This window comes from Geospiza fortis, unplaced genomic scaffold (genome assembly GCF_000277835.1).
Source record: "Geospiza fortis unplaced genomic scaffold, GeoFor_1.0 scaffold95, whole genome shotgun sequence".
Classification (NCBI taxonomy): domain Eukaryota; kingdom Metazoa; phylum Chordata; class Aves; order Passeriformes; family Thraupidae; genus Geospiza; species Geospiza fortis.
Genome location: NW_005054333.1, coordinates 313,442 through 329,494, shown reverse-complemented (window position 1 = coordinate 329,494; position 16,053 = coordinate 313,442). Strand labels below are relative to the sequence as shown.

Here is a 16,053-nt window from a genome sequence, read left to right as displayed (position 1 = left end):
GCTTTCTTTTACTGCAACCTCCTTCACAAGATTGTAAGAAGACTGTTAGGAGGCTAATGTTAAGCTTAGAAAAGAGGTGTTCTGTTATTTTCTCTTCTTAGAAAATATTTTGTAATTGTCATACCAATTGTATGTGGTACCATACCTATGTTCATTTGAAAGAACAACCAGAAGGACAGCAGTAAGAGTTTAAAAATATATTACCACTTTTCTGATAGAGGGGAGATAGGACTAAATTGCAAGCATCCTTTTTAGGAGCTGTCTTGGGGAGGGGATTACCATTACACAGGAAGGGGTGTGTAGAAGCACCAGGAAATAGACCCCTAAATTTGGGATTTTTCTAGAACAATATTTCTCATTGCATTTGGAGAGATGAAAGGTCCTTTTGATTTTAAGCATGGGGCAAAAATAAGCCAGTTGTATTAAAGTGACTTTCTGCTTATGCTTGATTGTATTCTTGGATCTTTTTTTCTAAGATCAGCCATGGAAAAAATAAAAAAATCAGTCTGTCAGGTACCCAAATTTTCGAAGAACCAGAGAGAAACAGATGGAAGTTTATGAAAAATGAGCTGTCTCTTCCAGAATAGTGAGCTGTGAACTGAGTATGACAAGAAGAGAGGGAAGTTACAGAAAATAATCACACACATGTAGATGCACACCTGAGCAATGTAGTTTGCCAAGGCTCGGGATTGATTCCTTTCCTGAAGGCATTGGGAGACCAGACAGTAAGAGAATTCACAAATGTCATTCACTTATTTATAAGCTACTGACATGTGCTCTGATGGCATCTTATGTTTACAATAAATTAATTTTTTTTCACTTCTAATAACAACTATAAAATCTTTTTTGCCATTTCTGGTTACTACTCCATAATTAATGCAATGCTTTCCTTATTGATGCATGCTTTTCTGTCTCTAGGAGTTGAGTGACTCCCAATGTTAACACAGAGGTAGCATTAATCCTTTGCAAATAGTGTAATCAGCATGTGATGGAAGTCACTTGCTGTGAAAATATGCAATTGGTATGATTTTAAGTGCCATATCAAGTCCCACAGCCTGAGCATGTTAGTGAGTACAACATCCTTAGTGACTGAAACTCTGAACCTAGGTAGGAGAGATGGAATCTGCATAAAGCCAAAAATTACCAGGCTGTTGGCAGATAAAATTTAAAACCTTACAAGTAACCTGTCCTCATTTAAGAGTGGATAGAGAGTGAAACTCTGTGTCAGTAAATATATTGGGGGGGAAAAGGAAACAGTAACTGAATATGCATACATTGACTGTTTCCATTGTCTCACAGCATTCTGGAAAAAGGTGGAATTGTGGACGGCTTCCAGCTCAGTGCTCAGCATGTGAGAGAAAGGCACATCTGAGGTTAGGAGTTATAGAGAAAATCCTGAAGGTAGTATTATACCATTGTGCCAGGCAATCATGTATCCATAGCTTCAAAGCTGCGTGTTGTTCTGCACATAGCCACTGACAAGATACATCTAAAGAATAATTAAAAATTATTTTTGGGTGATCTAGCTGAGGTAAAGAGAAGACTTCCAAGGTTGACCAGAGGTAGGGAGATCCACTTCGACACTGGAAGGCCTCATATTGCTGGGGATGTTGAAAGAACTCCAGGAAACTCCACCTGAAGGTACCAGGCTTGCCTTCTGAACACAGCTCGGTGTGGGTCTCACAACAGATCACATCACCAAGGCTGTTTTATCTGCCAGCATGGACTGCCTCAGGCTCTATAGGCTTCGGACAAGGACCGGTTTTAGATACAATACAGCGTGAGGATGAAGCCTTTAGCTAAAGCATCTCAAAAACATTACTGGCCAGAAGCTCAAGAAAAGTGTTTTCCCAGCCTGCCTCCTAGCAGATCTGAAGCCTGTTTTATTGACTTCTTTTGGATGCAGTAGAGTGAACTGGGTGGCCTCATACAACATGGCAGTTTAGGTTGAGAAACAGAAAAAAGAGAGGCCTGTAAATGGTTTTAAAGAGAATTTCAAAGTCATATGACAAAACCAGGCTACTATAGCTGAACAATTCTACAGTGGAGACCCAATTCAATTGACTTAAATTCATTTTTCCTCAGAGAAAGAAATAAGCATTTTGTTACCCAGAATTTAAGAAGACTCAAAATTTAGTTTGAGTGTAAGTGATTTGATGATTGAGAGATTATTTAAATAAAAAAAACAACATTAATTTATTTGGGTCTTCTCTGAAATTATGCTTTTTTTGTTCTAGGTTTCTTCATTGTAGCTGATACCAATGTATGCTGGAGATGGAAAAGTTTGAGGCTTCTCCATCTGCCCCCTTCAACTTTTGAGTAGTGGTTTGGCTTTGCAGTACAGAGATTTTCCCTTCTTGTTTTTTTACTTTTCTTTTTCCCCCTTCTCTTTACTGACAAGTTTAAAAAAATCCTCAACTAGAGAGTGCTTTTGCATTAATTACATGAAAACTTTTTTACTGAGAAGTTTGGAGATTTTTCCCTCCTACACATTTTGTTATGTATGGTTTTGTGCTGTTAAGCCAAAAATACATCAGTCTCCTATAATACAAATCTTTCTTGCTTCTCTAGGCAGGTTTCAAGATGTAGCTATTTTGCTTGCTTCTAAATTCTGGCTCTGCTAATTAGTTTTGTGTTTTGTTAATTTTTTCCCCTTAATTTGTATGCATTCAATTGACTTTAATTAAACCTCCTTGACAGACGGCTTCTTCCTTTAGTCCCATAATTTCTTTTTTCTTAATCCTGACACATCACAAAAAGTCTGCTTTCATTTACTCTGGCATCAATTCACTGTAATTCCATCAGAGTGACTGGAATTACTTTGAATTTACTGCTTTATAAGCAAGAACAAAATTTGTTCCCATGATTGACAATTACAGACATTTGAATGGAGGTAAAAACCACAAACCTTTCCAAAATAATGTTCAGTCTTTACTCTTAATGGGTTTCATGTCACCAAGGAATATGTCACGCGATTTTTCCAGTGGCCATGTGGTGAGAAAAAGAATCTAAACACGTGAATGTAAGAATTGGTTATTACTAATGAGCAAGCTTAAAAATTAGCATATTCTAACATAATGGAAGACTAGTACAAGTCAGACTCTCTGTTTTTTAAAATTACAAGGGATTTTTTTTCTTTCTGTGAAATGAGAGAGAGAGTAGAATCACCTCAAGGATATTTTCAGTGGTTACATCTAGACATCCTTCGCTCTGGTCTGAAACAGTAGAAAGTACATTTATCTTATCTGTGACATCAAATGTTGCAATTACTTGCTTCTGAGTTATGTGAAGGCATTTGACAATTAAAACTTTACAGTGGTTTTTAGTTGCCCTTCAGGAGAGGGGGGGTTTGTTTCTTTGCTGCAAAAGATTAAGCAAAAGAAAAGGTGTGCATAATATTTACATTTCTACCAATGTCTGAAATGTCAGTAGTTCAGGTCCCAAAGGTTAAAATGTTATTTCCTGATCTTTAATGCACTCTCACTTCTGTTCTGCAGAAAAATGGAAAGGAAGAGGAAGAGCAGGATCACATTTTGAGTCGGCACGCAGGCGGAGTAGAGCTGTTCTTTATCACATCTCTGGACATCTACAAAGAAGAGAGAAGAACAAATTAAAAATTAATAATGTAGGTGAAACTCTTTTCTTCCCCTACCCCCTCCAGAAAAAAAAAAAAAAAAGAAAGAAAAAGAAGTAGCCTTTGCACTAACTTAAGAAAAATTTAAAGTGCTGTAAAAGGCCAAAGAGTACTTGAGATATATCCTGATCACAATTTTACAGCAACAAGGATTAGAATATTTCTCTCTGAAGCATATTTCTGCCTACTGTGGTGTTTGCTACCATATAGCAAGATAGTGCATTTAATCATACTGTAAACAGACATTTAATGCCATGAAAGCCACATCATGAAATTTCTCAGAACTTAGATTCCACAGGTTCTCAGAATTTTAGATTCCAATTTACCTTGGCATCTCAATTATTACTATTCCCCCCCCCCAAAAAAAAGAGGCTCTGATTCTTCCTCTATCTGAAACCTGAAACCCTTAATGCTGTTAAGCTCCAAAAGGTCCCACTTCATTTAGGCAAGCTTTCATGTGAATTTCTCCAACCTTATGCTGTGATATTTATCTGTGAATTTCCTAACTGAAGTAGTAATGTTTCTGTCTTCAAATTAATTCTGTATTCTCCCAGTACCTATAAATAATAAGTTCACAAAACATGCTGTGAATGTTGCTAACACTAAATCAAACCATAGACAAACCAACAATATAGCAAAAGAATGACTTCTAAATAAATGTTAATGAGAAAAAAATAACTCTCCTGCTTTGTGCAGTACAAATTAAAAGTTAAAAAAGACTTGCTATAGATAAAGGGCATGAAAATACACAACTGCTATATATGTCATAGGGCATACAGCCACTTCCATTGAATTTAAATCTTAAATGTTGAAAAAAGATTAAATATTGAAAAAAAAAATTTTTTTTAAAAGTTACAAGTGTTTCATATTGAAGAAGCATAATAATAACAATAATAATGATAATAATAATAATAATAATAATAATAATAATAAAACCCCACAAAATATGACCAGATCTTCCAGGGATATTTTCATCATATAGTAATATGATAATATTATTTATCATATTGGAACATGACTTTTGAATTGTTTTTGATGCCTTACCTGTACTGTCAAAATGCTAGTGCAGATGTTATTTTACTATGTTAAAACATTTATTCTGAGACTAATTTACTAGTTTTAGTATATGAATTTTTGGAGCTATGGGCTGGAAATAATATGAGGAATGCTTTCTTTTCCATGATTAAAAAATGCACTGACTCTAAGAACAGTGAGAATTCAGCTGCTTAAATTCATTAATAAGAACCAAGAATAGAGAAGACAATAACATCAGTATTTCAAAGGAAACACAAAGAAAAATGCTGTGACAGACAAGGAAATTGTAGTTAAGTCTATGGTTATGCAGGTTTTGTCTTTTTAATTTCATAGTGAATAACTTCAAGATCAGAAGTAATCTTAGCTTGCTGAATGCACAATATTGTTTTGGGAGGCTCTTTGTTACTGGAACAGCATTAACCAGGAGCACAGTAACAGTGAGCAAGAATTTTGTCAGTAAATAATGCAAGACAGGTCATGTCCCAGAAGCTGCTTTTTGGGGAGGGTAGGTGTTTTTTGTTAAAGATATGAAAGGTGAAAACTGAGAATTTCTACAGCTTAACACTGAAATATTGATTGCATAAAACAGTGGTAAGACACAGATTCAAGACAAAGATAGTCTAATAAGAAAGGTAGTCAGTTCTGGAGCCATATTATGGTAGATTAATATTTTGATTTAGATCAGGAGTGTAATTTTAAAGAAAACCAAAAAGTTACTCCTACTAATTGTGCTTTCATTCACATAAACTGGATTCCTGCAGATGAAGTTAAACCAGGAGAGGCACTCCAAGTACTGGAGTTGTTCAGTCCCTAGGACCAGGTTAGAGATAGTCTGAAAGAACCTCCTCACAGCTTTGTGTACAGGATGCTTTTTTCAATACCAGTTACTTCATTCCATATGTTCCTATTTACAGTATTATATCTTTGTGTATACAAAGCTCTCACCTATCTGTCGAGTAGAATAATATTGCTCTGCAGTGAGAATTAGTTCAACAGAGGAAGAAACAGTTTGGCAGATGCAGTCCCCTCTTACTCCATTTAATCTGTATTAGTCTTCTTCAGGCCTCAACATTCACAAAAGTTATTCAATGAACATCTGTATAAATGAATGTGAGGTCAAGGTTAGAAAAAAAAGTAACATTTGTTCTTGCCTGCATATGTTATTGTGATTTTTTTTACAAAAACATCAACCACCTAAGTCCTCTGTTGCAAGAAATGCGTCTGTGTAATCAAATAATTGTTTTGTCTCCTTTAATCATTTTCTCTCTTTTTCAGAATGTTTTTGTAGATAAACCAGCATTTCCAGAATACAAAGTTTCAGATGCAAAAAAATCCAAATTCATATTGCTGCATTTTAGCACTTTTAAAGCTGGCTGGGACTGGCTTATTTTACTGGCAACGTTTTATGTTGCTGTGACTGTACCTTACAATGTTTCCTTTATTGGCCATGATGAGCTGTCTACAACTCGAAGCACAACTGTCAGTGACATTGCAGTGGAAATTCTCTTTATCATCGGTAAGATTTGTTTGGGGATTGTTTGGGATCTCTTTTCTGACATTTAGGATTTTCACAGAATGAATAATACTTTAGAAAAGGAAATAATCATCCCTTTCATGACTTTAAAGAAAATCAATTTTAGCTGTATGGCTTGATATTTTATCTGAACTTTAGATCACCCATTTTTTTTTTTTAACTTTAAATTTATTTGGGTAGTTCTGCTGTTACTCTAAAGGGACTTTTGATTCCAAGGAAGATTGAAACCTCTTGTTTCACCCTGGGGATGCCTCAAATCTTCCCAGTATAGGGATGTGCCCTAGAAATGCCACAGTTTTGTTCTCAATCTGTGGGGAAATTTTTTTATTTCACACTTAGAGGAGTTATGGACCATAAGCTGAATAGATTTCTTTAAATATCAATGTAAGATTTAAACTCATACTGCAATAACACACAAATACAAAATCAATATGCTACATTGATAACTGGGATAGAATTTGAGAGGTTTGAGTCTGTCATCTGATCCATTCTCTAAACTTTTATTTCTGTGATCCATTTAATTCTTATACCTCTTAAGAATCAAAAAGGAGACAAGGTCATATCTAATAATGGCTTTATACCAAAGAAATGGGGTTTTTTTTGGTGGTATATTTTTTCAATTTATTTCTCAAGATTGAAAAGAATCCCTGAATAGAGTCAAACAGATTTTTCCCCTAGATTTAACAGTTATAATAACACTCAGTGCTGTCACACTGACAAACCAGAGCTCAGATCTGTTGCTACTTGCAGGTAGAGAAGCTATCATTTTTAAGAAATAAGCCAAGTTGGGGATGTCTTTCTTAAACATGAAAAGGGTTCAGATGAGTTCTGAGAGAGAAAGTGTCTTGGTTTGAAAAGACAGGTGTCTGCAAATGAAGGCAGGAGCCTCTCTTGAAATGGAAAATGTAAACCCCCTCCCTCTGAATTATAATTTTGAAATTAAGGGGCTCACAGGTAAAGATATGAGAGTAGGAATAAAAGTTCTTTATTCGGAAAAATAAAAGGAAAAATAAAAATGCAGTAATACAAAACAACACTGACAGAGTTAGAACATGACCTGACACCCTGTTGGTCAGGGTGTTGGCAGCTGTCCCTTTAAATGGTGGCTGCTGTCCTCCTGCAGGAGGGATAGGTGTGGTTCTCTTGAAGCAGTGATCCTGTAGAAGGCTGTAGTTTTCCTCTGAAGGTCCAGTGGGGCATAGCTGGGCCTGGTCTTCCTCTGGGAATCCAGTAGAAAAGGCTGACTGTGGTGTTCCAAATCTCAGATTATATCCAGATAGGAATGCTTAGCTCCTCCCTCTGGGTGGAGCTTCTCATAATGAGACGATGTGATTTCACCAGTCATGCAGTGACACTCAGTGGCCAATTAACAGAAGAAGTCTCCCTGGAGGGAGGATTGGTTGTGGAAGAGATTAAAAGAAAAATCTGCCTCACTTGGTTCTGACAGATGGCAATAGAATACACACCCCTGTCCACATCTTGCATTTGCAACCTAAGACGGAAAGATAATCCGTCATTTTCAGGTAATAAGATCATTTTCAGGTTTGAAACTTCTTTCCACTTTAATCTTTCTTACTTTTTTTTGTGAAAAATACAGATTAGCTCAAACGTTAAAAGAAACATTACAATCTTTTCTAGAACTAAAGAAAATTGAAACACCATAAACCCTTATAAATAACTCAGAAGATTTTCTTATAAAAATTTTGAAGAGTTTATTCCTTTTCTCTGTCAGCTTTATTGTAGACAGTAAGACTGGTAGGTGATGTGGCTGATGGAAGAATCAGATGTTATAATGAATAAATATTTGTTTCATCCTTTGGTCATTGTTTTGTCATTAGACTTAAGGTCTAAATGTCTATTTTACGTTCACTATTAGATTTTGCTGGACTCTTTCACATTAATGTAAACAATTCACATTGAAAAATTCTCAAGCACTGCAGTAAGAAGCTTGTATTCTGCAATGCAGATCATCAAGGATCATCTTTGATGTCTTGTGTAAAAAGAGTGAGGTGCCTTGTGTAAAAAGAGTGAGGTTGTGACTCTAATCAGTCGTAAATTAATGTTACCTTAAGAATACTAAATCAAATAGACCCATTGATGTACCTGGGTGACTTTATAAAAAGAGTAGACTCAGGATTACAATATTTTGATAGTGGTATAAATAACTGATTTGTGTTATAAATGTGTTTATTTGAATATAAGCACAAGAGAGTATAATCTTTATCTAACTGTTTTATCTGATGTAGTATTCATTCAAAACATGAAAGATGGTGAAATGCTCAGTGGTTATATATTTTGCTGGAAATATGGAGTCTTTATATCAGTAAGTCAAAAGCAAAGACACGTCTATGATCAATAGAATGGCTGAGTAAGAAAAATAACGCAAAGATTTTCTGTAAGTTTTACTTCATATTTTCTAGTTAGATTTTTAGGTCTGTATCTGTAGTCCAGGAAATCACACTATGGCTGTAACTAGATGCATTCAAAGAAATGTACACGTAGCACTAGAAGACACTTTGATTAATCATGTTACTGGTAACCACTGTATTGTAGGATACCAATATTCCTCCCCCAGAGTTTGAATAACAGCTCAATTTTCCCCAGAATAATTTTCTTTTTCTGGAGTTATTATCTGATTTAAAATCTGCTGCTCTGAGGAAAAGTTTATGGAGTATTTTCAAGACATTGTAATACTGCATTTAAATCCCTGCAGAGAATTTAAAGAAAATAGTGTGTTTATGATCATCTCTCAAGGGTCCCTTGTCTGTTAAAATGTTGAATTACTGTGTCTCAGAACATGTATAACTATATTGAAAGTAGTAAGATTGACAACATAACTAAATTTAAGCATAAGTTTCCAGGTGTTTGTTGTATTGTGGCTCTGACAAGCACATCTTTGATGGATGATCTATGTGCTCTGAGAAAAGTCAATGAGAAATGTTGAGAGAAATTCTTCTTATGATGCTGCTGCCTCAGAAATGCAGTGGGGAGATCTGTCTAATACAGGATCTTCAGCTGTATTACAGCTTTGTAGTCATGGATTGAGGTATCACAAAATAGTAATGGATTGAAGAAATAGAGTCTATCTACTTTGATTTTATTCATATTTCTGAGAAGATGGAGCAATATCCCTTTTATGAGCATGGTTTGCATAAGCACTCATTTGGACTTGACCAGGTCTTGGTTTTTAGCTGTGTTACCCAAGACTGACTATATTCTTGGGCATATGGTGTGACTCCTGGGGATGGTCCTGTGGATGGCCAGGAACTGGACCTGATGATCCTGGAGGGTCCCTTTCAACTCAGCTTAATCTATGTTTCTGTGATGTGTGTCAACCTGTGCTTAAGCATGATAAAAATACATATGAAAGTGGTCTTCTGACTTGGGGTGATACAAGTAGGAGCATTGATATGAATTAAATTATTTATAAGAAAAGCATCTAGCTAGAGGCGTAACTGCTGTAGCCTTTAAAGTTCTCTAAAACACAGACAGAGATAAACAATAATAACAGCCCATTTTGTGACATTATCAGGGAAGAAGATGAAGGGAGAACATAATTAGGGCTTCTCATATGAAACTACATTTTGCACTTGATGTTTCCTATGATAACTTGTGTGATGTTTTATTTGAGTGTACTTCCATTATCTGTTTCCCTTTGTTATGTGTGCAAACCTTCTCTAACATCCTCCTGTAAATAAATCTTTTGCTTCCTCTAACCAAAGATAAAGTAGAATTAGTTTAGTTTTAGAATTTTTATGTTGTCTTATGTATTCAAAAACCATAAAGAGGTGCAGAAAAAAAAAAGCTTGTTAGCTTTAGTGTATTTTAAAAACTCATTAAAAATAGCCTAAGAAGTGTTTTATCTGGTGAGGGCTATTTCCTGCTTTATTGCACTATTTGCTTCAAAGTTTATGCTCCTGTATTTGCATAGACAGTAGCTGAGTCTTTCATTTTTAGATACGTATGTCTGGGAGCCTGAATATCAATACTTCTAAGAAGCATAATGGATCTTGGTTACTTTTCAATAATATTTTTTAAGTGTTCTGTCTTCTGGGAAAAAAAAGGCAGGAGAACATCTCACCAAATTCATTCAATTTAATTGATAATAACCTTCCAATTGTTTAATTTTACTCTTCCATAACTATCCAGTGAAGTGTTTTTAATTTCTGCAACAGTTTCATTCCAGTTTTCAGATATTGCCTTTCTTTATCCATTTTGTTTGTTTTTAAATTTATTGAACATCTTGACTGAAGAAAGCAATAATATCTGAAAAATTATCAGTACTTTATTGTCTACTCACAGGATTATTTGAATAGGAGACCTTCAAAATGAGTTGAGATCAGTGCAATGGTTCAGTGAAAATATGCACAGACTTTCTGGGTAATGGTAATGCATTATTTGCTGAATAAGTACAAAAGGGTTTGAGTATTTTGTATCTAAGGTGGAATAACTATAGAGAGAAGAATAACTATAGTGAGAATAACTATAGAGACAAGAGCTCAATTTTCTATTTGTGGGTCATTTAGTTTTTAGTGGAAGACAAACACTGGATACTAATTATGGCTATAAAATTATACTTTTTATGAACCGACTGGAGAGTTATTTTAAGTGATTTCCTGCAGTATACTACTTTGCCACCTGTGGGGGGAAAAAACCTATATCCATCCCTTCCTCCACTCTCCACACACACACTGGCATCTCAAGACTTGATCTGTGGTTTACAATTTCAAGAGAAAAAATTGATTTACACTAAGATTTCCTCTATTTGTATGTATATTTCTCTCTGTCCCACTACATATTATTTAATGAAGCGTTTTATCAGGAATTTATGTTTTTGAAGCAGTATGTTTAACAGCACTAAAACTCTGATATGTGTGGCATGACACTGTAGACTAAGGGGACTTGTGTGGCCATTACTATCTATCACAAATGTAAATGACTCAAAATCTTTTAAAAACTGTTTTAAATCATATGAAGTCCTTGAATCTCACATGTTTAATATGTAGAGACTTAAAACTATGGCATAAACCTTGTAGAAATTAATACAATCATTCATGACTTACACAGTAATTCAAGTATACATATTGTACTGAAAATAAGATGTTGAATGAAATTCATTGGAATAAGATGAGAAAGTATTAAATGCTATAAATTTTATTAGATCTCTTTAAAATGGAAGGTTTTTTTCTTTTTTCTTTCATCTTCTTATTCATTATTATAATGATTATAATTTCCTATCTTTGCAAGTGCGCAGAATGTCATTTCATCAACAATTTCTGTGTCAGGGGGACGCATCTAAGAAAATTGCATTTAGAAAGGAAATAGCAGTGTCTTGAAATTTTGAAGGTGGGGTTTCAGGTTGTAATAGTCTAAAATTCGGGAAAGGACCGAGGGAGTGGTTTGAAATTATCTCTGGGAATTTATTTCTAAGCAACAAATGGTCTCATCTGTGAATGCATATGAACAGAGCATGTAAACAGAGAGAGTCACATTGTTGATACACCTAATATCTGAAAGAGAAGGTCATAAGAAAATGTTCATGCTCTATGGATTGCCTAGTAATGTGAAAAAACAGTGCAAAATATTTATGCTGAGAAACAGTAGTAAGTTTCCTAAAGATTCTTCCTCAAAACATCAAAGTCAGGTAGGCAAGACCACTATAATGTTAAAAATCTTTCCAATAACCTTCCTTGGATACTTGTAAGGACAAGAGATGCTTGTCTGCACACAAGATGCTGTTTCCAAGCACAAAAACATCAACCTCAACCTTAAGGAGAAAAGTGCAAGCCACAAATGATTATTTCATGGAAGTATTTCTGTATCTTCAGGTAGATGCAGATAAGTGTTATGGTAATGGAGGCACCCTGAAAATTTTACTTGTATTACCTCTACTAACTCTTCTTTATTAGAGCTACAATCAGAAAAAAAAGGGTTTTTTTCATTTACTATCCTATACTACAGTGATAATACAATATTGTATTTTTCAATAAGATTAAAGTCTTTAAATCTTTTCTAGATAATCTAATCTAGGTAACTTCCATGGAAATTATCTGATGCTTAATAGTTTACCACACTTTTTGTGAATTAGCATGTGGTCTTTTTTCCCTATTTTTGGAATTATTTACGGCTATTATGTATGTGAATTGCTGTCAAACTGCATGGAGTAAGTCTGAGAAAAATATTTCAGGTTTTCCCTTGCAACTGGTCAAAAACTGGAAATGAATGAAGCAGTTTTGCCACTGCCCACTGAATAGTTTACTTATTTGATCTTTACTTTGTTTGCTGCAATATTTGTGTGAAGGAAAATCTGTTCATGAAATACCCAACACCCATGTCTTCTTTACATAGGTTGAATTTAGTGAAAAGCTATATCATGTGATTGATGTTTCTCCACTCTTTGGAATTACTTCTTTCTGCCATATTTCTGCAGTTCTATTGAGAAAATTGCCCATGAAGAAATTTTCACACTTCTGCAGTCACATCTACTAGCTTCTTTTCAAAGCAGAGCTAACAGTTCATTTTTCAGAAATATTTCAAGTCTTTTGCTTTTCTTTCAAGAATCCAAAGTCTTTCTTTGTAGAAAAGTCAATAAAACATATTTTAGCTATTCAATATGTTCAGGGATTGAGTCTGTTTTCAAAAGATACAGCATAGTATATAAGAAAAAAAGTCTTTCCAGTTTAGTGTGTTATTATAATGGTCATGATATGTGATGATTTTCTCGTGTGTCAGCTACTATGGGACTGAGATTAGCTAATCACAGTTAGGCACCCTCATAGTCAAAGAAAGCAACTAAAAAGGACAAACCTCAAAGGCTAAAAATCAAAGAAGTAGGTAAAAGAAATGACCCCCCTCTCTTGACATTGGGGTGCTGGTCGTTCATGCATGCAGCAGCCAAAGTATGGAGTTTGATAGAACATGTCATGTTAGTGCATTATATTACTGACCATGTCCTTCTGGAAGGAGTGACTTTTGTTATAAAAATACACACTCAGAAGATGCCTTCAGATTTCTTTTTTTATATGTACTAATGGGTAATTTACCCAAGAAAAACAGTATTTCCACTTGGATGTAACTTCGATATCACATTACTTTCCACTGTAACAACAAATAGTAAGGAAGAGCAAATCAGACTGTCAGTTGCAGATGAATTTTGGGAGTCAGTGCTGCTATGATCCATCACACCCCAAAATGAATTTTCTTCCATTAATATCACTGAAAATGTTGTTTACTTGACAAACTTGAATGATCCAAGGCTTAGAACATACATCATAGCACTGCCTTAGGACAGGGATCGTGCCACTCCTCATGTTCCATGCAGTGATAAGGAACTTGGTGTCAAATGGTAAATAAACTCTTCTCACTGGAGAAGTTTGCCTGGTAAAACAGCTCAGTGTATTCAATTGTGACTTTAACAGCAAAAACTCTGAATTAGAGTTACTCCATGCTAGCAGAAATCTCTTATTCAGAAGACCATCATGTTACATAATATCATGTGAATTGTGGTAAAGATTTTAAGAATTTGTAGTTCTTAACCATGTTCCCGCTGTTCATCTGAATTCTAGTCATCCAGCTAAAGCCACAAGACTTCTAAAAAAGAGCTGCTCTCAACAGAGTTGTAATGTGGCTCTTAAATGTGTTTCCCAGACTCTGACTGCCCACACAAACTAAATGGGGTTGTTTGCACAATATTCTCAAGTGCTAGTGACTAGGAGAAAATGACATTTGAGATTGCGCCCAAAGGAAAATAGGAGGGAGAGTTATACTTGATAGCCATATTTTACGTTTTTAAATGTATAGTTGCTTAAGGGCTAATTCTAATCCTTTTCCATAATTTTCTTGAATGATAATACTCCTCAATGAGATGGATTTTTTTTCTGTTTAAGCAGTGGAAGAGAACAAATTTTCCTACTTAACAAAACACTATCCTGGTAGTACAATGATGGGTCTTGATATTCCACTGTAGATACCCAGTCCATTAGTATCGAGACATCGTATCTTGGGATGCTTAATTTCTTTAAGTTCCAGCAGTATATAATTTGGTCCAACTTCTTCTTTCTCGCTTTCTCATCAACACAATGCACCTGAGACTTCAGTTATATGTTATTTTGTATGATCTTTCAGTTCTCAAATATTCTGACAAGAACTAGAAATTTTTACCATGTAGTTGAGTCTTAAATAGAAGCTGTCATATTTAAGTCATGTATTAAAGAAACTGTATTCGGATAAAACGTGTTTTCCTGAAGGTCATCAACTCTTCTTCAAAGTCCTTAAAGAATCCATAACTCTATTTACTTACGGCTTGTAAACCCCATATTTCTATTTTTGGAGGTTTTTTTCATCAACCTGCAGAAGTGACATCTTGTTAAGTGTTTGGTTTTTAAACTATTGCTACCTCCTGACTCTTATATTGGGCACACTGGATTGTAATTTATCATCTGATATGACACAACCTTGCTTTGCTGCTTCATTCCAAAATTAGATAAGAAGTATATGAGACATATTGAATACCTCTGGATTTTCTGCGAGATTATTATTAGCTTCTCTTGTAATGACATGAAACTATTTATCATTATTCTTACTATTTACAAAGGAACTCAAGTTTGCTATTAGTGTTTCTTTCCTAAAACTGTATTTTTCCTTCATCAGGGGAACCAGTCTGATTTCTTTCTATTGCCAAACAGGTCTAGGCTTTCATTACAAATTTTCTATAGTTTATTTTGGTTGTTACTTAATATCTGTTCACTTCACTTGATATAACATTCTAAAAAAGAAGAAAAAAACACTGTTCCTCCACCAGCTTCAATAGGCTTTTAATAAGACATAATTTTGATTATATTATTGATATAATATGTATTTTATTATATTTTATATATCTATTACATACAATTTCTACATTTTAGTACTTAGTTTATTGACACTTAACCTTTGCTGTGCCTTTTTTTTTTCTTGTAAGTTTCATTTGATTTCATAGTGGCTCAAGCTCTTACACAATGGTATAAGATGATCATTACTTTCTTTTCCTACATAAAACCAATTCCAGCTCCCTCACCTGTTCATGTCAGCCTATGACAGAAAATCATCAAGCTAATTGTGGTTATAAATGTCTGGAAGGAAGATGCTGAACTGAAAAATCACACTTCCATTTGAATAAATTGTTCCTAGGCAATTTACTAGGAATGTTTATCTCAGCAGTAAAATAAAAAAATAAGAGTTTATATAGGGACAGATAAATTGTTCTTCAAACAATATGGCACTAACATTTCCTGGAAACTTTCCTAAAAGCTCTCTGGGCAGATTCTAATACCATTATCCTTGTATCATTAAATAAAATTTGCTAAAACAATCAGATACATGAAAGAGCCTGGACTTTGGGGAAAGTATTACTAGCTAAGGACAACCAATGTAAAATCACTTAAAGTAAAGTGAAAAAAAATACAAGAAATTAGAGATGAGTCAGTTATACCATCTAGAAGAGGGACATAATGTAGAAAACTGTCTTCTCTGACAGTCAGTGGGCTTAACATACCTTATTCATCTAGTTTTCAATACAGGTTTGAATGGCTGCAGTCTAACAAAACATTACTGCCTATATGTATGCCACTTGCCCTAAAGGAACAGAGTTTTTGATATCATTTAGTTCCCAGTGAACTAAATGAGACCAAAATTTAGACAGGTAAACTGAGGTATATTACATTGCATTTTCTGAAATTTAAGACTATGTCATGGGTGGTTATTGAATCACCTGCCTAATCCTGATATGGTACTCTGCTCTAACTTGATCATATGTTTAATCCCCACAGGATTTATTTTTTAAACAATGAAATCTAAAGAGAGAAAAAAATTTTGT

General features: G+C 34.6%; 1 protein-coding gene across 1 annotated transcript in view; it reads left to right on the top strand.

Moving 5' to 3' along the window:
* KCNH8 (potassium voltage-gated channel subfamily H member 8) overlaps positions 1-16,053 on the top strand; it is a 176,613-nt gene that overhangs the window by 82,112 nt on the left and 78,448 nt on the right. The window contains exons 4-5 of the mRNA XM_005421715.2: positions 3,498-3,625; positions 5,945-6,185. Coding sequence (XP_005421772.1) covers positions 3,498-3,625; positions 5,945-6,185 — 369 coding nt within the window. The remainder of the gene's footprint in view (positions 1-3,497; positions 3,626-5,944; positions 6,186-16,053) is intronic.